At 17.2% G+C, this 26,003-nt stretch overlaps 5 protein-coding genes across 5 annotated transcripts, besides 48 other annotated features; 3 read left to right on the top strand and 2 right to left on the bottom strand. All coding sequences in view use genetic code 6, as the record gives it.

Annotated features, from left to right (window-relative positions):
* Positions 1-993: 993 nt before the first annotated feature.
* Positions 994-1,032: a microsatellite.
* An 884-nt stretch (positions 1,033-1,916) lies between these two features.
* Positions 1,917-1,992: a microsatellite.
* Positions 1,924-1,990: a microsatellite.
* Positions 1,932-2,063: a microsatellite.
* Positions 1,956-2,063: a microsatellite.
* Positions 2,005-2,038: a microsatellite.
* A 1,622-nt stretch (positions 2,064-3,685) lies between the features above and the next one.
* On the bottom strand, positions 3,686-5,104 carry IMG5_174440 (hypothetical protein; the record flags this gene model as incomplete). Its single annotated transcript, XM_004029678.1, has 2 exons — positions 4,417-5,104; positions 3,686-4,329 (listed from the first exon to the last, which is right to left on the bottom strand). Exons 1-2 carry the CDS (start codon positions 5,093-5,095, stop codon positions 3,686-3,688), a joined length of 1,323 nt encoding a protein of 440 aa, XP_004029726.1. The 5' UTR covers positions 5,096-5,104.
* Positions 5,105-6,863: 1,759 nt separating this feature from the next.
* Positions 6,864-6,921: a microsatellite.
* Positions 6,922-8,107: 1,186 nt separating this feature from the next.
* Positions 8,108-8,171: a microsatellite.
* A 41-nt stretch (positions 8,172-8,212) lies between these two features.
* Positions 8,213-8,257: a microsatellite.
* A 1,914-nt stretch (positions 8,258-10,171) lies between these two features.
* Positions 10,172-10,241: a microsatellite.
* A 1,672-nt stretch (positions 10,242-11,913) lies between these two features.
* Positions 11,914-12,038: a microsatellite.
* A 346-nt stretch (positions 12,039-12,384) lies between these two features.
* Positions 12,385-16,224, bottom strand: IMG5_174430 (hypothetical protein; the record flags this gene model as incomplete). Its single annotated transcript, XM_004029677.1, has 7 exons — positions 15,795-16,224; positions 14,197-15,517; positions 13,788-14,038; positions 13,045-13,643; positions 12,827-12,994; positions 12,536-12,779; positions 12,385-12,449 (listed from the first exon to the last, which is right to left on the bottom strand). The coding sequence occupies exons 1-7, from the start codon at positions 16,189-16,191 to the stop codon at positions 12,385-12,387; spliced, it is 3,045 nt and encodes a 1,014-aa protein (XP_004029725.1). The 5' UTR covers positions 16,192-16,224.
* Positions 12,456-12,531: a microsatellite.
* Positions 12,463-12,531: a microsatellite.
* Positions 13,645-13,766: a microsatellite.
* Positions 14,044-14,136: a microsatellite.
* Positions 14,046-14,075: a microsatellite.
* Positions 14,046-14,132: a microsatellite.
* Positions 14,053-14,176: a microsatellite.
* Positions 14,071-14,129: a microsatellite.
* Positions 14,071-14,131: a microsatellite.
* Positions 14,120-14,185: a microsatellite.
* Positions 15,555-15,601: a microsatellite.
* Positions 15,679-15,792: a microsatellite.
* Positions 15,690-15,792: a microsatellite.
* Positions 15,691-15,779: a microsatellite.
* Positions 16,225-16,318: 94 nt separating the features above from the next.
* Positions 16,319-16,466: a microsatellite.
* Positions 16,467-16,667: 201 nt separating this feature from the next.
* Positions 16,668-16,717: a microsatellite.
* A 3-nt stretch (positions 16,718-16,720) lies between these two features.
* Positions 16,721-16,765: a microsatellite.
* Positions 16,766-16,866: 101 nt separating this feature from the next.
* Positions 16,867-16,897: a microsatellite.
* Positions 16,898-17,253: 356 nt separating this feature from the next.
* Positions 17,254-17,285: a microsatellite.
* A 628-nt stretch (positions 17,286-17,913) lies between these two features.
* Positions 17,914-18,008: a microsatellite.
* Positions 17,922-18,010: a microsatellite.
* Positions 17,936-18,004: a microsatellite.
* Positions 18,011-18,120: 110 nt separating the features above from the next.
* Positions 18,121-18,150: a microsatellite.
* A 400-nt stretch (positions 18,151-18,550) lies between these two features.
* Positions 18,551-18,601: a microsatellite.
* Positions 18,551-18,609: a microsatellite.
* Positions 18,610-18,671: 62 nt separating this feature from the next.
* Positions 18,672-19,644, top strand: IMG5_174420 (hypothetical protein; the record flags this gene model as incomplete). The annotated part of the gene is made up of 2 exons (XM_004029676.1): positions 18,672-19,101; positions 19,151-19,644. 2 exons carry the CDS (start codon positions 18,672-18,674, stop codon positions 19,642-19,644), a joined length of 924 nt encoding a protein of 307 aa, XP_004029724.1.
* Positions 19,645-19,697: 53 nt separating this feature from the next.
* Positions 19,698-19,741: a microsatellite.
* Positions 19,699-19,742: a microsatellite.
* A 111-nt stretch (positions 19,743-19,853) lies between these two features.
* Positions 19,854-19,897: a microsatellite.
* Positions 19,898-20,460: 563 nt separating this feature from the next.
* On the top strand, positions 20,461-21,996 carry IMG5_174410 (nucleoside diphosphate kinase family protein, putative; the record flags this gene model as incomplete). Its single annotated transcript, XM_004029675.1, has 3 exons — positions 20,461-21,398; positions 21,449-21,650; positions 21,706-21,996. The coding sequence occupies 3 exons, from the start codon at positions 20,461-20,463 to the stop codon at positions 21,994-21,996; spliced, it is 1,431 nt and encodes a 476-aa protein (XP_004029723.1).
* Positions 21,043-21,076: a microsatellite.
* Positions 21,997-23,222: 1,226 nt separating the features above from the next.
* Positions 23,223-23,266: a microsatellite.
* Positions 23,237-23,277: a microsatellite.
* Positions 23,278-23,443: 166 nt separating this feature from the next.
* IMG5_174400 (hypothetical protein) lies at positions 23,444-24,766 on the top strand (the record flags this gene model as incomplete). The annotated part of the gene is made up of 3 exons (XM_004029674.1): positions 23,444-23,595; positions 23,705-24,070; positions 24,127-24,766. 3 exons carry the CDS (start codon positions 23,444-23,446, stop codon positions 24,764-24,766), a joined length of 1,158 nt encoding a protein of 385 aa, XP_004029722.1.
* Positions 23,615-23,689: a microsatellite.
* Positions 23,619-23,681: a microsatellite.
* Positions 23,622-23,675: a microsatellite.
* Positions 23,622-23,681: a microsatellite.
* A 436-nt stretch (positions 24,767-25,202) lies between the features above and the next one.
* Positions 25,203-25,270: a microsatellite.
* Positions 25,214-25,272: a microsatellite.
* Positions 25,273-26,003: the final 731 nt, after the last annotated feature.

Here is a 26,003-nt window from a genome sequence, read left to right as displayed (position 1 = left end):
CATATATTTTAACTTAATTATTTTTATTAAAAATAGCTTTTTTATTTATAAAATAAAATAATAAATTAAAAAATAAAAAGTATTTTTTTTTTTTTTTCATTTAAAAATAAAATCATTTATAAAAATAAAATAATTGAATGAATAATTTAATAAAATTACCATAATAATTAAGCAAAATATAAGATAAATAAAGTTTTAAAAATTATTGTTTGAATCCATTAGGTTTAAAAGTAAAATAATAAAATATAAATAAGAAAAACAAATAAGTCATTATATTATAAAATTAATAATAGATTAAATAAACATCTAATTTCCCTAAAGAATAAAGACATATATAGTATTGTAATTGGAATGTTTAATTACATAGAGGAGAAAAACCTTTAGATTAAAACACATTAGTTTTTAAAACTGATCCATAATTAACAAAACCAGAGCTATAATAATATTTTGAAAAATGTAAAATATAAAATTTTGTATTTTTACATATTTAAAAAAGTATATAAATTTGAGGTTGAATAACTTAATACTATTATTTATAAAGGAAAAATTAAATCAACAATGTATAGAAGTAATAATATATTTAAAAATTCAATTAATAAATATTATTAATTAAATTAAAAGAACCTTATAGAAGAAGAGATTGGAAAAAAGTATATTTAAAATTAAGAACAGAAGTTTAACCATTTTTCTAAAAAATAGAATAAAAATGAAACATTATTTATATATTTTATATTTGTTTGCTATTATTAAATATATAAATACAAAAAAAAAAAAAATTAGTAAAAATATAAAATATAGAATTAGCAATTATATTATTGGGGTTCTTAATATTTTTTGTTTTGTTTAATATTTAAATAAATTATATATATTTATCTAATTTTATTAAATATTTTTATAAAAAGAAATATTTTATTTTTATAATTATTAAATAATAATAACATTAAATTTTGTATTATATTTAATATAATATAATTAAACTATTTTAAGTAAAAAAATTTATAAAAAAAGTATAATTTATTAAACAAAATGTATTTAATTAATATTAATTATTTTGATCATTAAGAAAAATTATTTATTTCTTTCTTTTTATCTTTAAAATTATTAATACTCTAAGATTTTTTTTTTCCTTTTTAAATTTCCTTGTTTGTATTTTTTTAAAAAAAAAATATTTACAGCCCTAAAAAATTGATTAAATATTTTTAAAATAACAAGTTTTTATAAAATAATTCTTTTTTTATTCATTATCATATATGTTTTATTGATCACTATTAATATTGTATTACTGACTAAAACAATAAATTGTTAATATATAGATAAAATTGATTATAAACTAAAAAAAAATAACAATAGTAATTTAAATAACATTTTTTTTTTGGAATGTAAATTAAATAATTAATAAATAAATAAATAAGAAGAAAATTTGAAAAAAAAGATATAATTAATAATGCAATTTTAACTTAAAATCAATATATAAATAGATATAAATAGTTTATTAAAAAGAGAGAGAGTTCGAATGTTATTTGAATATAAACTCGAAAAAAATAAAAATATTAATGAGTTTAGTAACAAATTTAGGTTTTCAATTATTGTAAGGTTGGTTTTATTATTTTGAACATAAATTATTTTGTTTGTTTGTTTAAAAATAATAAAATTAAATATATATTATTCATATTAAATTGTTAAAAATAGATTTTTTAAATGATATTATTAATTTTATTTAGTGATGGGAAATTTCAAAATAATAAATACTCAAATTAAAGATGAAGATTTATAGAATATTTTCGATATCCTAAAAGAAAAGTTTGAGTTTGATTGCTTTAATTATTTTTTTGAATTTATATTTAAAAAAATTTATTTGTAATATATATTTTTTCATATTAATATTTTTAATTATATAATAAAAAGCTATTTAAGAAATATTTTTATATATATATATAAATATATATATATTTATATATATATATATATTATTTATATTTATATATTATATTTCTAATTATAAATATTTTATATAATTTTATATAAATTTTATTTAATTATACAATATTATTATTTAATTATATTGTAATAACTCAATATATTTATTTAATATATATATTATATTTTTTTTTCGATATTTCTTTTTATATATATATATAATATTTTTATTGGATTATAATTTAAGAATATTTATTTTTATTTGTTTATTATAATAATTATAAAATATTGTAAAATATTTATAAAATAATTAAAAAAAATAAATAAGAATAATTATATAAGCAAATAAATCAATATAATGGAAGAAGAATAATAAAAATCTGTTTTCTTACAAATAATTGAATAAAAATTGTGGGAATTAAAGCTTTTAGAAATAAATAAAGAAAAAATATTATTTACATTTAATATATCAGATATAAGTTTGAATCCTTTATTTTCAAGTTTACTAATATCATTTAACACAAAAACTTTAAATTTATTTTTTTTATTTAGTAATAATTAATATGATTGTTTAGATGTTTTGTTTTAAGAATTTTAATCAAGAAAAAAGATAAAAATATAATACTAATAAGAAAAATACTTACGAGATCATAATAATATAAATACATTAATACTTCCTGAAAATAAAAAAATGAAGTTATTTGATTAATTATAGCTTTGTTTAGTCTAAGAAGTAGAATTATGTGAACAAAAATAATTTAAATAATTTGTTTTTGCAGTTACAAAGCTAAAATTTATTTAAACATTGGAAAGTAAAGACTTATTAGAAGCAAAATAGAATATTTAGCAAATAAAATAAACCATTAATAATAGGTATTCATATACATAATAATCTATATAAATTGCATTAAAGTAAATAATATTAAATGCAAAAAAAACTATATAATATTTTTTATTTTCTTATATAAAGAGAAATAATCAATCTAATATATTTTAATACACAAATAGATATGGAAAATATAGAATAAAATCTAGATTAATATAAAGATAGTATTGATATTTTCTGGCCTATAAAAAATGAGTGTTTGATTCCTGGAACTCATATTTATATTTGGCCAGGTACTTTTTCTTTATTACTAGTAATTAAATACATGGAATTTATTTAGGAAATGAAAACGTTTTAAGTTTAAAATTAAATGAAAATGGAAAACATTATGGTGTTGTTTAATAAAATCTAAAAGAGTTTCAAAAAAATGAGATGTATTTAAATATTTATTAATATAATGTGAATTATGAAGATACTACTTTTAGAAGAAATATACATATAGTTTAATGAAATAAGATCATATTTTTATTTGCTTTTTAAGGGCTAAATTAATCCAAAATATGAAATTTAGAAAACTCTTAGTCAATGAGGTTGATAGTTTTGCAAAAGTTATTACTACAGGATATTATTTTAATTAAGAAATTAAATAAATGCATGAGTTTGTGGATAAAATATTAACAAATTTTAAAGATGTATTTTTTGTAACTTTATAATGAATATAAAAATAAAGGGTTTTAATTAATAATTATAATATAAAAAATAAACATTTCGATATTTTTTATATAATAAAAAAAGATAAACAAAAAATACATAATATATATTATATATATATATTAATTTTCATTTCTTTCTTTTTTTTTTTTTCATTGTATATTATCCTCATAAAATAAATAAATCATTTTTATATATATATAAAAAATAGATTTTTTTCAATAAAAAAAATCAACTCATTCTAATCTAATATTCACCATTTTGAGTAATATATCTAACCCAAGGAGATGCATGATATCCGCTTTTGTCTTAAATTTTCAAATATCTAACTTAGAATCCACTAACAGTATAATAAGGGATTTCAAAAATCACATTGATTGGCATCTTGTTGAACTTTTCCCTGTTGGGAGAAACCACAGAAGGTAATTAGAAATGAGCAGTCATGGTGTATTCTTTTTATCCAGGGAAGGTTTTGAAAGACCAGCACATAGCTTCTTTATCAGGAACATAACTAATACTTCCGTAAGCGGATTTAAAATGAGGAGATTAGGCATCGTCGGGTACTGGAATGTAAATTTCTACGTTATTTGCTGTCGATTTGGCCTTGAAATTACTTTTAGCGGTTACATTAAAATTTATTTTGTTAGAAGATTTCCTTTCAATAACTACATCAACTGTAAATAAGGATTTAACTTTTAAGTCAAGTCTATATGAAGCTAGTTCAAAGGCACCATCAGGAGGAATAAAAGATATTATTTTCTCGTTTTCAAATTTAGATAAACGAACACAGGCATGGAATTTCATGTCATCAAAATCTATAGCCTTTGTTGTTGGGGTTCTACCTTAAGCATCGTAATAAGCTTTATCATTTATACCTTTTTTTTTTATTTATTTAAAAAAATATTTATTATTTAAATTATATTTCTTTTTTTAAAATAAACAAATATATAAATATAAAATACCTAATCTTAATTCAGGCATGCCTGAAAGGGCACATCTAACTTTTAAAACACCAATGATTTCTGATTTAATAACGCTTCCTTATTTACTAACTAAGAAATTGAGTTTTTCGACTACATCGAGGAAGATTTCGTTTTTCTTATACTTGATACCTTCAGGACGCCATGTAACTGTTCCTGTAATTTAGCTGACTTGCATCTAATCAACAGGAGCTTATTATTTGTTCTTTTCCTTTTTGAGTTCGTGATATTCGGTTTTGATGAATTCTTTAAGAATTCTGTTTTCTGTAGTTTAAGGATATCCATTGTCCATCATCTCATCTAATAATTCATATATAATTACAAAGTTGTCCCTAATAGATTCTTCTTCTAATTCTTTAAAGTAATCAACAAAGACTTAGACTAATTAGTATAAGAATGTAAAAACCATCATACAGTTGGCGTTTTTACGAGATATGGCCAAGAATATTAAATTATTGTGTTATATGTAAAAATATGAGTGCCCGTATTTGTCACGCAATATTGGCTTTATTGTATATTCATCGTATTCTAAGATCTTTTTATTGAATATTTCATGAATATTTATTGGCATGTCTCCTTTGTAACATCGGTTTATTAATACACGCCCTTTATGGTCTAGAATATATAGAGCGGATATACCTGTACTTATACAAGATGACATTTTTTTAATTTTTTTTAATTGATTTTTTTTATTTTTTCCTTTTTTTTTTAATTAATATTTATATATATTTAACTTGAAATGATATTTTTTTTTTCTTCTTTTGATTACTATTTTAATAGAAATAGTTGTATTAATATATTTTTTATATTTGCTTTTTTCGTTTTAGTTATTGTTTTTAAAATAAATATTTTATATAAATCTAAAAAATTAACATATTAATATAAATAAAAATTAACTTTTTTATATTTAAAATTTAATTAGTTCTTAGTTTTAGTATTTATAATTAAATATAGAAAGTCTTTAAATAATTAGGGAAGCATTAATTTTTTATAAAGATTATTTATATAATTTATTTTATATTGAAGAACTTAAAAAAGTTTATAAAGTTAAAGCCTAAAAGTATATTTTAATATTTATTAAGTTTATATAAAAAAAATATATAGAGAGAAATAAAATTCTGAATAATATTTTAGTTATATCTATTAAATTTAAATTAGTTATTTTTTAAAATATAGAAAATTTATTTATAAGTTTAATTTCTAAAATTTGAACTTCTTGAAAAAAAATAGTATTTGATTTCACTATAAAATTAAAAAGTTGATATTAGTCTGAGACTTTATAGTAAAGATTTATTATAAATAATAAATTAATTAAAGATCATATATATTAAAAAATATTTATTAATTAAAACAATAAAATTAAAATTAAAGATTGATGATATTTTTATTTTTAGTATTTACTTATTTATTTACAGAAATTTTGTTTATTTTATTATATCTTTTATTTTTAAAAAATATAAATTATTAATTAATTATAAACTAAATTTTTTAATTATTAAAAATATTTTATAAATAATTTTTATTATTAATTAATTAAAAAAATTATTAGAATGTAAAACTCAAAAGATTAATAATAATCTTAATTATAAAGTGAAAATCCTTAAATAATGTTATATGACCCTAAAAATGATTAAAGATTATAAATTAATCAATAATAAACGTAAAAATAAATATTAAGAATTTCTTCTTTTTTTGTTTAAACTTTTTAAAAAATTAAACATTAAATATATAAACTTTATTTATTCAATTTTTTAAATTAGATAAGATCAACTTTATTTAGAGCAAAAAATAAAATTTAAACAAGATTTAAAAGACATATAAAATTTTGGCAAATAAAAAGTTGTTTTTTTTATTAATAAAACCAAATTTTAATCATTATTTTTAGTATGATAATATAAAATAAAACAATCCTATAATATAAAAAGCCGAAGACATGCTTTAACTAGGGAAAATAGAAATTAAAGAAAAATTAGAAATAATAAATAAACAAATAAAATAAGAATATTAAAAATTAGATGTAAAATACTAATAGTTTATTTCATAATAAAAAGAAAAAATAAACGGATGGATTCGAAATAAAATTTAAGTTATTCTTTTATAATTAATTAATTAATCAAGACCAGAAATAAAATAAGCATTAAAAGATCCTTATATGGTTTTAATTTAATATTTAATTTCTATTTATTTTTATTTAAAGTATTAGTTCGTTTAAGATATAATTGATGACTTGATTGATGAAAATTGGCCTTATATTGAATAAGAAATCATGTATTAACTAAAGTAAAATTATTATATAGTATATATATATATATATAAAAATTTAATAAATAAAATACAGAATATAAATTGATGAGCCTTTATAACATGTAGAATAATATATAGATTGTAGTTTTTTATGTATATATAGAAATTGGTATCTATATTCAAGGATATATATATATATATATATATATATATATATATATATATATATATATATATATATATTTAAAATGATTATAAAAAAAAGTCGATAAATCAATTTGGACTTAATTTAGAACCTTTTCATTTTGGTTTTTTATGATTTTTGAGTTTTTCCCTTTTTACGGCATACAAAGTCTTTTTTATTTATTAGTATTTTTTTCTATTGATAAAAGTGATGAATGGTAATTAATAAGGTATATAGTTATTTTTAAAAAACTTTAATTTTTCTGTGTTGGAATATTGGGTGGGTTTATAGGGTATTTATAGTTTTTTTTATGCAATTCTACTTAAAGTAATAGTTATTAATAATGTACTTAAAATGGTCCAGGTATCAATATTAATATAATGTCTGATATTATCGGTTTTGGTCTTTAAATTATTATGGTTTGGATTTGTTTTATTATTTTACCTTGTAGTTAATCAAAAGGTAAGTTAATTAGTTTTAGATTTAATAATAATTAAATGTATAAAGATTCAAATTATTAAGATTTTTGTTGTTGTTGTAAATGCGATAAATCTAAGTATTATTTTAATTTGTTTTTTATTTAAAAAAAATCAAATAATTAATAATAGAGGTGGTAGATTAATAAAATTATTATTGTATGATTTAATTATATTTGTTTTATTAAGTGGAAGTAGCTTTGCTTTAATCTATGGATATGATAAAAAATAAGAATGGTAAATTAGGCAAATTTTGTTTATGATTAAAACTTTATATAGTTTACTAAGTTTTCCGTTTTTGGCTTTTTTTATACCTTTTTTACCTTATATTATTACTTAGGCTAGAGAAACTGGAGTTTTTATTTTTTATTATTTTTATATATGTATTTAAAAAAGTATGATAAATATGGTAAATGTGTTCCTAAAATTATAAAATACAAATGGGTAGATGAAAATTATGAAGAAAAATAATAATTAGTAATTAATTAAATTGATTTTGAAGAAGCATATAAATGAATAAAAAGTAATATAATACTTTGTTTTTTTTTATTATTTTTATATAATTTAATTTTTTATATTAAACATAAATATTTAATTATTAATTTAAATATATTATATTTATTCACTTTTATTTTATTTTTATATAGTTTGTTTATTTTTTAGGTGAAATGTATAATTTATTTCTTTTTCTTAGAAAAAAAAAAATGTTTATAGGTATAAATTTATTTCATAATGCTTATAAATATATATATAATAATAATTAATAATATAAAATATAATATTTTATATAATTATTATTAAAATAATAATATTTTATTTATCATATTTAAAATTTTCTTGTATTACTATTAATTTTTTTTTTTTTGTATTACTTATTTTTTATTATTTAATAATTAGATTTATTTTTATTAATTAATTATTTATGTTTTTTAAAGGCAGGATTATATTATTATATTTAGAAAGTTATTTTATTTAAATTATTATTATTTTTTTGTTTGTTTAATGATTTTTTATTTAATATTTTCTTTTATTTTATTGATTTTTCAAATAATTATTATCTTTTTTTTTTCTTAATTGTTATTTTTAATATTATTTCATGTTTGGGCCTATAATTTTGTTTAATTATTGAATAAAATATTAGTTATTTTTTACTTTTTGAATATTATTTATATATCTTTTTAATTATTTTATTAGTTCAATAAGATTAAGTTGAATAAGTTAGTTATTATCTTTAAAATCGATTTTCTCTGGTATATAAATATTGCATTTACAGTTGATCTAATATATTTTCTTTCTATTTTTTATTTAAATTTCATTTCCAATTATAGGTTTTCATTCAAATTATTTTTTCAATGTATTTTATTGTATGGAGAGCAATATTTGTTTTACTTTAAATATAATATTATTATTTGTCTTTTATTATATTTTTATATTGTATAGGTAATAGCTGTTTTATGATTTTTGTGTTTTAATTCATTTATTTATTTTTCATTAGCGAATAATTATTTATTAAAAAAAAAAAAAATTAAATAATTAATTATTTTAGGTTTAATATATAATAAGTCCCCTTTAGTTTTATTAATATTGGACTTTAAAACAAATAATAAAAAAATCAATATATATTAATTATTTTTAGAAATATTATTTATGCTTTCTATGTATTATTTGAGAAATCAATAAATATACAAATAATGCATTTTCTTTTATTAAATTATCAATAATTATTTGTATCATATATTGTATTTTTATTATATTTAAAAGTTTTTATATTTAAAAAAGAGATACTATATTCAAATTCTTTGAAAATTATTTTATGGAATTATGTTTAAACTTTTAATTTTTTTTATTATTATTTTTCGATTGATTTTATTTGGAATAAAATTTATTAGTTTTATAGAGAATTAAGAGATATATAATATATTATAAAGGATAATAAAAATATAAAATAATAAATAGTTTTTATTTTAGAAAAGGTTTATTTTGGGTTTTAAAGTATATTTTTTAATTTTTTGTTCAAATAAATTATTTTATAATAAAAAAAGTTTTTATAAATATTTTTTTTTAAAAAAATAAAATAAAATTAAATTGAAACATTATATAATATATTTTTCATTCCATATTCTATTATTATTTTGATTTTAAAATCATTTTTACTATTTTTCTATTTAATTATATTCAAAAATACCAGATAGTTATTACTTATAGAATTCATTATAAATATCAATAGTAGATTTTTTCATAAATTAATTACAGGCTCTCATACATTCAACAAATCCTTCAGTTCCTGTTTTTTTTTTTTAACATCTAAATCTGCATTAACTATCTTCTTCCTTTTTTTTTTTATTATATATAAAATAAAAAAATACATAAATATAAGTGGTAAATATATAAAATAATATAAATAAAAATATTACGTCAATTTTTTAAAATAAAGATTTTAACTTCCGAACATCATTTTAATATTTTTATTATATTTAATTAATACATTATTAATAATTTTTTTCAGTAAGTTTATTTTTTTCAAAACATTTTATTTTTTCTATCTATTATTTATTTCTTTTTATTTATTTTATATATATATATATATATAAATATATGCATAAAGAAATAAACATTACTTAATATAGATTATAATGAGGTGTAAACATATTTTTAATTTCTTCAGATATTTCTTAATAGTGCTTTTAAGTTTGTTTTTATCTATCACTTGCAAGATCTTAGTTAGAATCTTTACTTTTAAGATTATTTAGTTAATTATTTTATTATTTATTTCCCATTTATTTATATTAATATGAAAAAAATATACAATAATATATATATAAAATTAAATTAATTTAAATAATTTTATATATATATTTTAAAAATTATAAATAATATTTGTAAATAAAATATATAATTTTTTATTTTTATTACTGTTAAATAAATATATAAATAATAAAATAAAAATGGGAAACAATAATCAGAAGATATAAAAAATTTAAATTAACCTTTATATAATCCATCAGATTTTACAAAAAAAGAAATTATAAATGACCCACATTATGGATAAGGTTAAATATTGGTTCCAATCGATACCTAAAATAATAAAAAATAATACTTTGAGTAATAATAAACTATAATTAGTGAAGAAAAATGTGAGAAAATAATATAATATTCCGAAAAATTTTTATAATTGGATCATCCTAATATTGTAAAAATGCAGAATTTTAATTGCTTAAAATAAGAAGAATTTTGTTCGAGTTTTTTCAAAATTAATTTTTTTTTTGAGTATTACTAAAAAGATCTCAAAGACGAAATTAATTAAAGAAGAAATGAAAATAGATATTTTAAAGAATAAGAAATGCTATATTTATTGAGAACCTTAGTTAATACGTCTTTGTATTTGAAAAAAAATGGTATTATTCATGCTGATATAAGACCTTTTAATATCCTTTTGGACGAAAATACCGGCGAAATAAAAGTTGGAGGAGAGTATTTAAAAGAAAAGGAAAATTTAAAGGCTTATGAGTAATTACTTTATGGAAATTTAGATGAATTTTATGTCTCTCCTTAAATGCTTGAAAGTTTGAAAAAGTTATGTGAAAAAGCAGAGTGTGATTTTTATAAAAATGAAGTTTTTTCAATTGGAATGAGTGTATTGGAAGCTTGTTCATTAATAAACGTAAGCAAAGAATGTTATTTAAAGGAAATTTATGAGATTAACTGGCCTAAATTAAAGGAAATATTAAATGGAGTTAAATTAAGTTTAGGAAGTTTTATTTTAGTTGAGTTTTTGGAAGAGATGTTAATAAAGGATGAAGATAAAAGGATATCTTTAGAGAATTTATATGAGAAAATAAACTTTTTGAATGAAATTTAGTTTAGTAAAAAAATCAGTTTTATAGACTTTGATAAGAATTATAATTGTCTTTATTTATAATAATAAAATAATTGTTTTTAGGAAGATAGGAAAACTTATTAGTAGATATATTAAACGCCATAAAATGATTTAGATCTAAAAATTAATGCTGTTTTGTAAATGAGTAGAGAAACTATAAAAAAATATGGGGGAGAAGGATTTTAATAAAATTTTAAAAAGAACTTTTAAAGCTAATTTTTTGTAATTGTTTTTTATTTTAAATTTTTTTTTTATTTATTAAATATATAGAATGATGAAAGCTATAAGAACTGTGATATATTTTAATCAAAATCTGTACTTTAATCTCCTAGGAGTAATTATGGACTATTATAATCAAAATAAAGTTTTAATTAAATAAATTATAATAATAATAATTTAGGTTAAAATTATGTTTCTTCTTTAAAGTAAGGTCTTAATTAAAAAGTTAATAGATATTCATAAAGTATTGATTTTAAAGGATAAAATAATAATTTATAATATTATGGAAATTTCAAAAATAATTAGAATTTATAATAAGATAATTCACCTTTATAATAAAATAAATGTAAGAAATAAAATTCATTATATAATGATAATGGTTATTTTAATAATAATAATGATAATAATAAATTTTAGGGTAATTTAGAATAAGATAATCTTAAAAAAAAAGATATTAATTTAAATTATTAAAGCATATATAATACTAATGATAATTTAAGTATGTAAAACATAAATAATTATAATAGTAATTTGATTAATACTAATAATAATTTAAGAGGGTAAAAAACAAATAATTATAATAATAATTTGATTGATAATAATAGAGATATTGATAAAGATTAATATATTCAAAAAATATTATAGGAAGCTAGATAAAAAATTAAATTTTAATAAAATTAGAATGTATTTTTTTTTATTATTTTATTTTTTAATTTTTAAATTAGGTTTATTGAAATGTTTATTAGTTAGATCAAAATAACAATTAAAAAGCAAAATATTTTATATATATATATATAAAAAAAACCTTTTTTTTATTTATATATACATTTTTTTATATACTTATTTTTCTAAAATAATCATAAAATATTTTTTTTATTTATAATTTTTCGAAAGTAAAAAATATTTTTTATTATATCATATATTATTTATAAATATATATATGAAAAAAATCAATTTTTTTCATATAATTTGGTTAATAGTATATTTAATTCTTATTTATGTTTAGAATTAGATCCTTTTAATAATAAATATATATATATATAAATATATATATAATATATATATATATATATTATATAATCAAATATATATATATAATACCAGTAGCTGATGAACAATTAGAAGGTCTTCCTATATATTCCAAATCAGTATATTTAATTTTGTTTTCTTTATATAATTCATTTAAAACAACTTTAATTCTTGGCCTAGAAAAGATCCATCCACCTTAGTTTTCATGTTCTTCTTAACAATAAATAAACTTGGCATTATTATATTTTTAAATGATAACTTTTAAATGTTCATATGGGAAAGGAGAAAATTATTCTAATCTAATAATAGATGTATCCTATATAATATATATATTTATATATATATATATTTAAAAAAAAATACTTATATTTTATTTTATTGTCTTCTTTCTAAAATATCATAATAAACCTAACCGCTACATAAGACTACCTTTTTAATTTTAGAAAACTCTTCAATATCATTAGGGTATTGCTCATCATAAACAGTTACAAATCTATTTCCTTCTTTAAATTCTTATAGAGAACTTGTAGCCTTTTTTATATTTTTTTTTATATATATACTATTATTTAAGCATAAAGTACCCCTTAGAATCTTAATAATCTCTTCGAAAATAAATTGACAAGTGGCTTTCTAAAAGGCCTTCTAATCTATCTTCTTAAGGCATGGAAATAATTAGCTGCAGTACTACAATAAATTAATTATAGATTAATTTCTACGGATTATTTTTTCAATCTATTTTTCCTAAGCAAGAAATTTTATACATCATCATCAGAAAGTTATAAAAATCTTTCCATTCTAGCTGAAGAATGCTCTGGTCCTTAGCCATCCATACCATGAGGTAAATTAATTACTAATCCAGTCTATTATTTCCACTTAGATTCACCCGAAGCAATAAAATTATCAATCATAATCTACGCTCCATTTGCAAAATCACCAAATTAGGCCTCCCATATTACTAAATTATTAGGGTTTGCTATACTATAACCATATTCAAAACCTAAAACTCCAAATTCAGAAAGATGAGAATTTGCAATTGTCAACTTATTTATTTACCTATCTTATTCGCTTAATAATTAAGATAAAGGACAATATTTCTATCTATCAACTTTTTAATCATTTACTTTAGCATGTCTTTATGAAAAAGTACCTCTTTCGACATCCTAACCACTTATTCTTAAGCCTATATTATATATATGTATATATTTTAATGTATATATATATATATATATAATATATATATTAAATATATATATATATATATATATATATATATATATATTTATTTATATATATATATATATATTATCTAAGATTTCATAATTACCATATCCTTCATATAACAAAGAACCAAAAGCTAATTATTCTGCAGTTGAAAAGTCTATTTTATCTTCCAGTTTTTCAATTGAATCTCTTCTTTAAGCATATACTTTAGCTATTTATTTATGTACATTTAATTCTGAAGGGAGTGTGTTAATTTTTTAGGATATTTCTTTTAAAACGTTTATATCTACACCTGTATCTTTTACACTGCCCCATAATTTTGGTAATCTAATTTCTTCCCAAGGTTTCATTACCCTAAAAAAAAAAACATATATATAAAAAAATATATATATATATCTAAAAAATATATATATCTAAAAATAAATATAACTTAAAATATATATATATATATATCTTATATATAATATATATCATATATATATATATATATATATATATATAAGATTATTAACCATTCATTTGGTGAAATTTTTTCTTATCTTGAATTCGCGTAGGCTTCTTTGAGTATTTTTTCATAGTAATCTCTTCTTTCTTTTTCTTATTCTTTAGTAATAATACCTTGATTTAACATTTTTTCCATAAACTGTAAATAAACTGGTTTTTTCTAATTAATAATCTTCTACATCTGAGGTTATGTATAAGCAGGTTAATCTAATTCATTATGCCCGAATTTTCTATAACCAATAATATCTACAACTACATCTTTTTTAAATTTATGTCTATAATCCATCGCTAATCTAATAATAGCATCAACCGATTCCGGTTCATCTGCATTTACATGAAAAATAGGAGCTTAAACTGTTTCTGCAATATCAGTACAATATAAAGTACTTCTCGAATCTCCTGGATATGTAGTAAACCCAATTTAATTATTCACTACTATATGAATAATTCCTCCATTATCGTAGTCTTTTAAATCGTGCATTTATATAGACTCATAAACTATTCCTTGGCCCGAAAAAGCAGCATCACCGTGTATTAATACGCCTACAGATCGGTCACCTGAATTGTCTTTTATGGCATCTTATATGCATCTTAATTTACCGTAAACAACGGGGTTTACGGCTTCTAAATGGGATGGATTTGCTAATATACTTAACCTAATGGTGTGGTTTAATTCTTCGTAGTGTTTATCGTGAGTAGTTCCTAAGTGGTATTTTACGTCTCCAGAGTTACCCCAGTTCTCTTCATCGTATTCAGCTACTTTAATATCTTAGAACTCAGCAAGTATATTATCTGCGGGCTTTTTTAAGACTGAAAATAGCATATTTAATCTCCCTCTATGAGCCATTCCAATTACAACATGCTCTACCTTCTTTTCAGCAGCATGATCTATTAAAGCGCCTAAACCAGATATAAAAGAATCACATCCTTCAGAACCAAAACGCTTAGAAGTACTGAAATGATGGTTTAAAAATTCGACAAATGAATAATCTCGGCATAATCGGTCAGCTGTTTTTCTCAATTATTCAGGTGTAGGCTTAAAAGAGTCATGATTTTCTATTTAGTCTCTAATCCAGTTTTTTTCATCAATATTGCTTAAATGTAAGTATTAATAACCTATTTTTCCACAATATATTTTTTTTAAAGTATCTAATAAATCTTTTAATATCCAAGATGATTTCTAAGTATTTGTAATACCTAAAATTCTATTATCTTTTATATATATTTCTTTATTTAAATCCTAATCAGTAAAACCATAATCTTTATGACTTAATTTTGGTTCAACTTAAAATTTAGATTTACCAGCTTTTGCTAATTCGTCTTTCATTTCTTTAATAAATATTAATTACATTAAAAATAATTGTATAATAAATTTAATAAATAAATATAAATAATTTTATATTAATATATATATTTATATTATATTATTCACAGATTTAAAAATCAAATAAATACTTAAAAAAATATTTATTTATATATATTTTTTAAAATTATTAAATAAATATTTATAATTTATTTTTATTTATTTATTATTTTTTTTATAAAAATATTTATTTAAATTTAATTTTTCATATATTTATTTTTTATTTATTAATAAATTTATTACGTAAAGGATCTAAATCTGCAACTACATGTCCATTTCGACGATATTCATCTATTATTAATCTAGCTTTAATATTATCAGAAATAACTAATTTTAAACTATAATCAGTTGATATAGGCAGAGGTTTTGTTACATCTTAAGGTGGAAGTTAAAATGCATTTTATGCATCAACTCCTCTGATTAAATTCTTGAAATAACAATCGAAAGATGAGTGGACTGAAGAAGAGTCTTCTATCCATTAGTTGAATACTTACTCTAAATATTCAGCGTTACATCCGGCAACGAAAGAATCGTTAAATTTAGATAATTCCGAATTTAAATGAGGTGTTTTATGGAATTTGTATTTAGGCAAATATAATTTTAATGTCTTTTAGGTACTATTAATAATTTTTGTCAACATTTAGTTTACTTTTTTTTAGATATGGATTTATTTGTTTTGCTATTTTATTTTTATTTATATAAATGAAGATTTTATAATATTACTTTTTTTTTTTTTTTAGTTTTTTTTTTTGAAGAGTTGTTTGGTTTTTTATTTTTTATTTATATTTTATTTCATAAATTATTTTCTTTTTTATTTTAATTTATTTTAATTTCTTTTGATAATGTTAATTTTTCTTTATATATTTTATCTTTTTATAATTATTTTATTTTTTATTTTATTTTATTTTTATTTTTCTGATATTTTGATATTTTTCAATTGCTTACATAATACATAAATATATATATATAATGTTAATTTTTTTATTTAATTTATTATATAATATAAACAAAAACAAAAATTAAATATAATTTTCTATATTAAAAAAATAAATGTTTATTTATTATATAATTATATTATTTATAAATTCTTTTTTAATTATTATTTTTTATAAAATATAATATTTACTATAAGACTAATATTATATTATTAGACAATGATTATATTAATTTTATTTAATAAATTTTAATAATTTAAAGAATTTTAATTATTTAATTTTAAACTGTTTTCATATTTGTTTATTTGCTAATAATTTATTCATATTTAAAAATTATTATAAAATATATTTTAATAAATATATTATTTTTAAATTATTAAATTTAATTTATTTTTGATTTAATATATTTTTTTTGTATATATAATTATTAAAAAAATATTAATTTAATTAAATATATTTTTTAAATTTAAAAAAAAAATTAAATTAATTTAAATTTATATATTCCTAAAAAATAATATTTTTGTTGCTCTAAATTATAATTATGTCAAGTAAAATATTTATTTTACTATTATAATAGTTAAATTTAAATAAAATTACTATTTTTTTTATATTTTTTTTAAATGAAAAATTTTGCTAAATTTAATTTTTTAACAAATTTTAAATTTATTAAAAAAAAAAAATAAAAGAAATTTAAAAACAATAATATGAAAAAAAAAAAAAAAAAAAAAGTCAAAATAATTTTTTTCATAAAAATTTTCAGTTATTTTTAATTTTAAAATAATTATTAAAATAATTATTATATTAATTTAATTATTCTACAAGTTTATTATCCCATTCATTTTATTTTTCAAAATTCAATCTATGATTAGTTTCTTTATCGTATATTTTTTCTTAGTTAACAAATTATTTTAAAACATTTTCAAATAATCTCTAAATTTCAAACTAATAATTATTCGAAAAGTTAAAATTTAAAGTTTGTTTCTAAAATTCTAAACCACATAAACACCCTATTAAATAATGCCCTTATTCATGATTTAATAAATGAGGAATTTATTTTTTCGTCCAGCTATTTTTCCTCAAAAATACTTTTACATTAGGTTTTAATTAATAAACTACTTTTTTATGTAAACCAGTTTTTTAAATAACTTCGTATTTATAGTCTATTCCCCAATATATATGGGCACTCCATCTGGAATTATTGTTTGGATTACCTTTAAAATCATTCCATGTTAACTTTTTTATTTTGATTCCTCCTATATTACAAGGTAATATATTATCTGCAGGAAATTTTATTTGAATATTTTCTTAATTATTAAAGTCATTTGGTGAAGTAAGAATTTAAGAGTTTTTGATGTTTTAGATATTTAGATTATCTTATTTTTAAGGATATAAATTTATACATGTTTGGTTTTCACTTAACATATATATATATTTTTTTTTTTCTTAATATTTTTTTTTATTAATTTTTTTATATTTTATATTCTTTTTTTTTTTTTTTATTGGTTTTTTTTTTTTTTTTTATTAATATGTTGTTAAAAGTAAATTTATATTTTTTATTATTTAATTGTTTAGCATTTTAATATTTATTTTAATCTATTCTATTATATAGATTTTATATTATATTAATTTAAAAAATAAAATATATATATAAAACATATATATAATTTGTTACATTTTTTTTTATAATGCCTATATAATTTTAATTTTTTATAAGCAATCAAATCATATAATAGAAATAAGCCAAAATTTATAATATATAAAAAAAAATATGGTTTGGGAGAAAAATTATACAATAATAATATTAAAAATTATTTTTTTATTAACGGATAAAAAATATAAATAAATTGACAAGTATTAATTATTTTTTTTTAAAAAAAAGTATTTAAATTTATAAAACACATTGTTTATATATCTTATAAAAAAAAATTAAAATATATCTAAAATTTATGTTTTTATTAATAATAATAGTCTTAATTATTTAATCAATAATAAATCCATAAAAATTATATAAAAGAAATCATATATCAAAATAATGTAATTCTTTTTACAAAAATAAAATGCAATAATAAATAATAAACTAAAAAATAAATAAATAATCCAAAAAATAAATAAATATAAATAAAAAAAAAGCTATAAAATATATAATATATACATTAATTATAAAAAACAAATTAAAAAAATAAAAATGGCAGAAAGACTTGTTATTAACTCTAATTAAGCAAAACATGTATAAGCCTATCTCGAATATTAACAATTTGTCGGTGGCTACGACAACGGTAAATTGATGTCTGAGTAAGAATTCGAAGAATTCAAGTAAAACTATCGCGAAAAAGCTAAAAATCGAGTATACTGTGTATGGAAAAATTCCCTTGGTCTTGACTGTAAAGTTGTAGGTCCTTAAAGTAAATGCTTTTGTGATCATAGGTTTAAAGATCATGAATATTTATAGCCTAAAGACAAATCGAATGTAAATTGCAGAGAAGGAGGTTGTAAATGTAAATGTTTTTAATATGTCCCTATATATGGTTCTTAGGATTTTAAATGCTCATGTAAACATTCTTATTTAGATCATTAAAATCTTAAAAAAACATGTAGTAAATGCAAGGCATGCTCATGTAAAATAAAAATAAATAATAATTATATAATTTTTATTTTTTTCTATAGAATTTACAAGTACATTAGCATGTTCTTGTGGTTAAAAATATAGTGATCATATTACTGTTTTTGAAACTAGATAGGAGAGAATTAAAATGGGAAAACCTGTAGATGATTTAAATAATGTAACTCCGGAATTAGGACTACCAGTTAATACAGGAGGATTGACTAGTTTTTAAGTAATAATTATATAATTAAGATTTCTATTTAATTTATATATAAGAAAATAGTAATTAGCAGTTGGAGCAGATCGATATGAATAAATGATTGATAATTTAGGAAAAAACGCTATCGGAAGTGATATTTAAAAAGGAATGATTAAAGGTTAGAATAATTTAATGCTTTAAAATGGTTAATAATAGTAATAAATATAATAGGACAATAATGGGTAATTAATGAAATGTGGTCAACAAGAAGTTAGTGCTTTCTAACTATTTTGTACTCCTCATTAGTTTATGAGGGTTTAGGCTACTGGAAAAGGATTTAAGGCTATTAAAAAATGATGATATTATATTTACTTTTTTTAAAAAAAGAAAAAATATATATATATATATATATTTATTTTATTTTGTTTTTTTTTATTTTAATTTTTTTTTTTTTTCATAAATAATATAATTATATATACATAATAGAATACAATATTTGATTTTATATATTAAATTTAAAAATATTATTAATAATCTTAATTATTTTATATTTTAAAATAAATAATTATAATATATATATATATATATATATATATATATATATTTATATTAGTTTCAATTTCTTAAACAAGTGTTTTTTATAATCCTTTAGTTTAATGTATATAATTTATTTATATATACACTATATTCTTATTTTTTTAACAAAAAAATCTCTTTTTTTTTGTAATTTTTTATTAATTTTTTCTTTTTAATATATATATAAGTTTTTTATAACTTTTTTATAATTTAAAACTTTTCGTTTTTTTTTATAAAATAATGTCAATTTTATAAGATTAATATTTTAATCCAAAACAAGAAAATTTAGCTTATACAGTTGCCATTATAAAACCAGATACTGCATTATATACAAAAAATGTATATTATTTTACAAAAAATCACATTATTATAAATAATAAAAAAAAAAACTAAGATACAAAATATAATAGATGTAATCGAAGAATAAGGATTTACAATAAAAAACATGATTCAAAGGGAACTTATAAAAGAAGAAGTAATAAATTTATATTACAAACATGAAGACTAACCATATTTCGATGATATACTAAGTTATATGTAATCAGGAGAATCAGTAGTTTTATTATTATGTCACGAGACCGAAAATCCAATAGAAAAATGGAAAAAAATAATAGGTAATAAAGACCCAGAGAAATCACAAGTATAACATAATTTTATAAAAGAATTATAAAAATTAAAAAAAAGAAAGAATAACCTTAATGTTTAAGAAGTATATATGGTAAATCCTTAATAAAAAATGAATTACATGGAAGTGATAATATGATAGACGCAAATAAAGAAAGGGATATTTTTAAATTCCCAATTCCTTAAAAAATACCTGTTTTTAAATTCGAAAAAATGAAATTAACTATTGAAACTATATAGAAGTTCATTTTTCCTCCAAATTTAGAACATGTAAATATAAATGAAAGGTTAGATATTTTTGCCCTATATGGACCTGTTTTGAACCATCATTCAGTCGATAAATGCTTTTGTGTATAGTGTTCGAGATTAGGGAAGGAACTACTTGATTTGGTTAGATAGGAAAAAATCTTTGAGTAGAAATAAAGATTAGGAATTTCAACTAAAAATGATGAGACTATTAAAAGATTGGAAATGTCTATGAGTACTTCTAGTAAAGGTTCAAAAATGAAAAGTAAAATATATGTACCGGCTATTAGATTATTAGATGAGGAAGTAATATATATATATATAAATATATATATATTATATAAAAAGAATATTTAAAGTATTTATAATTAATTATGTGATAAATGTAAATTACATTGTGATTGTTATGCTCATTTGGTTGGAGGGAGAAATTGCTATCATATTTTGTCCGATTAAGAAATATAAGAATTAGCTAAAGAAATTAATAGGTAAGAGTTATTAGATTTACTTATTATTGAAAAAGGAAATGCGGCTAATATAATGATTGAGAATATTAGTTTAGTGGAACCTGAGAATTTATAATCTAGTAGGGAACTTATGAAAGTTTTATTTAAAAATGCACCAACAGATTATTACGATAGATATGATTTTTACGATTTATAATAGTAATTATTTATTTGTTTTTAAATTAATAATAAAAAATAATAATATAAAGGCTAATTCTAGAAGATAGAAGAATTAGAATAAATGCATGGATTTCTTAGATTATTGGAAAGCCTATAGATAGATTTAAAAATCCAAAATTAGTTGATAAAACTATAAATAATTCATAAAGATAAAATTTAAAAAGTTACAATTTTACTTTAAATAGAAATTTACCTCTTAAAATGATTACTAAAAAAGAAAATATTACTTATGTATTATACATATATATATAATATTTTTAATAATAAAATATTTATATATATTAAGACACCTATTGAATTTCCTAAAACACTTATTGATAAACCTAAATTATAACAGAATGAAGAAAGTTTTGCTTTATTGTAAAAGTTACATAGATATACTACTTAAATACTGAGTGTGGATAATTTAAACTAAAATGTTTCTTCTTATAAAATCAATGTATTTATGTTACGTAATTATAATGAGGGAAGACATGGATCTTGGTAAAATTATTGTAGTTTAAATAAAACTAGAAAGGGTAGTTATGTAAAAACACTTATTTAATAAAAATAAGATGAGAGAAATAGAAATTTATGATATTTTTTTTTTTTTGATATAAATTAAATTTTTTATGTATTATATATTTTTTAATCTATTTAAAATTAAAAAATATTGAAAAAAATATACAATATTAATAATTTCATATAATATTAATAAGTTTATTAAAAAATATAGTTTAATTTTTTTAAATTATATAAATTAAACAGTAATAAAAAAAAAAAATATATACAAAAAATAACATATATTATTTATTCAATTATTTAATGTTTCTATTTTCTATTTTGGTCAAAAAATATCATTTAAAATAAGATTATTTTTTGTATTATTATTAATTTATAATTTTTCATAAGAATTTAATGAATGTCTAGTTGATTCTTCTTATTAATTTGATTATTTCTTAGAACTACTTCTTGATAATTATTTTTATAACCCTTTATTATTATTTAAAGACTAAATGCTTTCAGCAATATATTCAAAGTCGCTACCCAAAAAGTCCTGACTTTCATTCAAATTAAGATAATTATTGTTTTTATATTAGAATGTAACATTTTATTATTATTACAAATCAGAACATTAATGGTTCTAGGAAAATTCAATTTCTGAATGAGGGCAATCATATTTATATTCGTTTGAGTTTCTAACGTATATAGATATCTATTGCATATCATACAATAATATTTAATGGTTTTTTATTTTTTTGGAGGTGTGAATGGAAATTTTGGTTTTATTAAAGGATATATAAGAAATAAGATATTAATTTGATGTATATTGGGTGTTTTGAAATTTTTCTAAATATTATTTTATTTAATATAATAAAGTTTAGAAGGTTATTATATTTTATTAATTGAAATTTATTATAAATTGATCGATTTTCTTTTTTGATTACTCCCCATAAATATGTATCAAAACCCTCTTTTTTAGTTTCTTAAACTATTATAAGGGTTTTGAGATTTAAACGGCATTTCTGCCTTGTATATAATTATATGTTATGTATTTCATTTTTAGTTTTTTTTTTTTTTTATACTTATATGATTATTTATTTTTTTAATTTTGTATTTATTTATATTTATTTTATTTTTTTTCTTCCTTATTTTTTGTATTTTTTTAAGAAGAATTATTTTAATTGAAATTAATAGTATATATAATAATTTATACTTTTATTTTTTTAAAAAAAAATAAAAAAAAACTAACTTATATAATATATATTATTACTGATTTTTTTATATTTTAAAAAATATTTTTATATTACTAATTTTTTATACTTTTTATTAATTTAAATTTTTTTTCTTATATTTAATTTTTTTTTTTTTTTTTAATAAAAATAAATAAATTATAATATATTTTTAATTAATATGTAATATTTATATTTTAATCTTATTAAATTTAAATAATTAATTTAATTTTTTGTTGAAAAAAATTTACTATTTTTAATATAAAATTGTTATTAATAATATTTAATATAAAAAATATCTGAAAAAAAAATATGATAGAATTGCAATCTCTATTAGTTTTTTTCCTTTAAATATTATTAATTGGAGCAATATTATATATAATATTTTGCGCTGACCCGAATTCAAATTCAATATTAGGAAAATTAAATCGTTTATTATTCAGAATTATACCATAAATATACAAGTATATTACAAATATAAAAATAAATTTATATATATAAATATATATATATTTTATATATATATATTTATATATTTATATATTTTATAAATAAATTATTTTATAGCAATAGCAAACATAAATTTGGAAAATTAATAATTTTAGTTGATATTTGTGTTAATTTTTTTAACTATTTATGTTATACAAATCATCCTTTAGTTTAGATTTTTTATTTACTTATTTCTGTCGGAGGATTTATTTTATATTGGATTTATGGATTAAATGTACATTTTCCAAATAGTTAAGTATCCGATATACATATTGTAACATTACCTATAGTTGCAATTGTTAGTTTTTATACATATTATTTAATATGTGCAGTTCCTCCTGGTTAAATAACTTAATAAAACGTAAAAGAATATGTAAAAAAATATTAACCTTTTTATGATTAAATACTATATGATAAAAAAAATACCTGTTCAACATGTAAAATATTAAAGTAAAATTTAAATATATAAATATTTTTTTTAATTTTATTATTTAATAAAATAAAAGACCAGCAAGATCTAAACATTGTAAAATTTGTAATATTTGTGTACCTAAATTTGACCACCATTGTATTTGGGTTAGATAGTGTGTAGGATAAAATAATTATAAATATTTTCTATTATTTATTGGTAGTCATGCTTTTTTTACTGTTTATGGATTTATTGCAGGGGCATTTTGCATTTATGGAATCATTTTTGATAGGAATTTACATAATGCGGTATTTACTATACCTGGGTCTAATTAATATTATGAAAGCTCATGGATTATTATAATTTAGGTATTAATTTATTTTTATAATATAAATATTTATATTTTATAGTTCATTTTCTTTAAAGAAACAGTTTTTGTTTTTATGATTATTTTATGCTTTATTATGGGATTAGCATTAAGTATTTTCTTTTTTTATCATTTAAGTTTGGTAAAGGCTAATACTACTTCTGGCGAAAAAATGAAAAGAAGTTGTTTTATTGAATATTTTGAAAATGAAATATATAATTTGGGGAAGAATAAAAATGAATCAGAGGAGAAATAAAAAGAAAATAATGATAAAATAATTAGATATAAAGAAAACATTAAAATTATAAAAAATTAAATGGAAACAGATAAAAATTTTTGGAAACTTTTAAAGGAAGTTTTTAGATCTTGATTTTTTTGTTTTGTTTTTTAATTAAATAAGTTTTTATTTATAATTTTTAATATAAATTACTTTTTGCCTCCCCCCCCCCCTTTTTTTTTTTTTTTTTAATAATTTTTTTTTTTTTAGAATAAATATATTTTTTAATTTTTAACTTTTATTTAGTTTTTAAAATGGTTGTTAAAAAAAGGACTTTTTATTTATTAATAAAGATTTTATTTAAAAATATTATATAAAGAATAATTTATTATTTTATTTTAAATTATATAATATTAAAATATTAGTATTTTAATTTAATGAAAAAAAATAGATATTATATTATTTAAATTGATGCCTTAGTCAATATAGATATGTTTTAAAAATAATTTTTATTTGATAAAAAAAAAAATATAACTAAGTTATTTTGCATTATTTTTTTTTAAAAGATTTTAAATTTCTATTAATTTATAAAAATAAATTCTTTTATTAAAAAAATATATAACTTTTATAAAAATAATAATATATCGTTTAATAAAATACAATTAATGTATAAAAATAATGAAAAATTAAATATAATATTATCATATTAGATTACATGCTTTGCTCGTGTTTACTTTTTTAATAATTTAAAATTAAATAAAATTATGGTTAAATTAAAATTAAATTATTTTAATTTGAAACAAAAAATGTTCAAATATATTTTTAAAAATAAAATAATTATAAAGTATATATTAATATAGAAAAAAAGTATTTTATATTATAAAAAATTCATTAAATATATATATAAATGATAAGATTAATAATTTAAATATATAAATTAAATTTGTAAAAAATTAATTAATTATTTTATTTACATAATTTTTACTCAAATCCAATATTTTAATATTTTTATTAATAAATTAAATAATTAAGTTATAATATTAAATTTTTATATAAGAAAAAAATAAAAAACTATTTAAATTTAAAAATGCAAAAAAATTATTATAACATGGATTATAGTTTATTTATTGTATTTATATTTTTAGTAACATAAATAATATATTAAATATTTTCAAACAATTAGATAGAAAAAATAAAATTCGAACGTTTAATATTGATAATATTATGTTTTAATTGCATTGTTATATATTTTTTTAATAAATAATTTCAATTTTTAAATGATATTTACATAAATTTATTAAAAAGTGCATTATTAGTAATGATGTTTGAATTATATATATATGATATTAAATAGAATTTCGTATTTTTTTAGATATATATACTATATTTA

This window comes from Ichthyophthirius multifiliis, assembly GCF_000220395.1.
Source record: "Ichthyophthirius multifiliis unplaced genomic scaffold scaff_1120509251277, whole genome shotgun sequence".
In the NCBI taxonomy this organism is placed as follows: domain Eukaryota; phylum Ciliophora; class Oligohymenophorea; order Hymenostomatida; genus Ichthyophthirius; species Ichthyophthirius multifiliis.
This window is presented reverse-complemented; position numbering and strand designations above follow the sequence as displayed.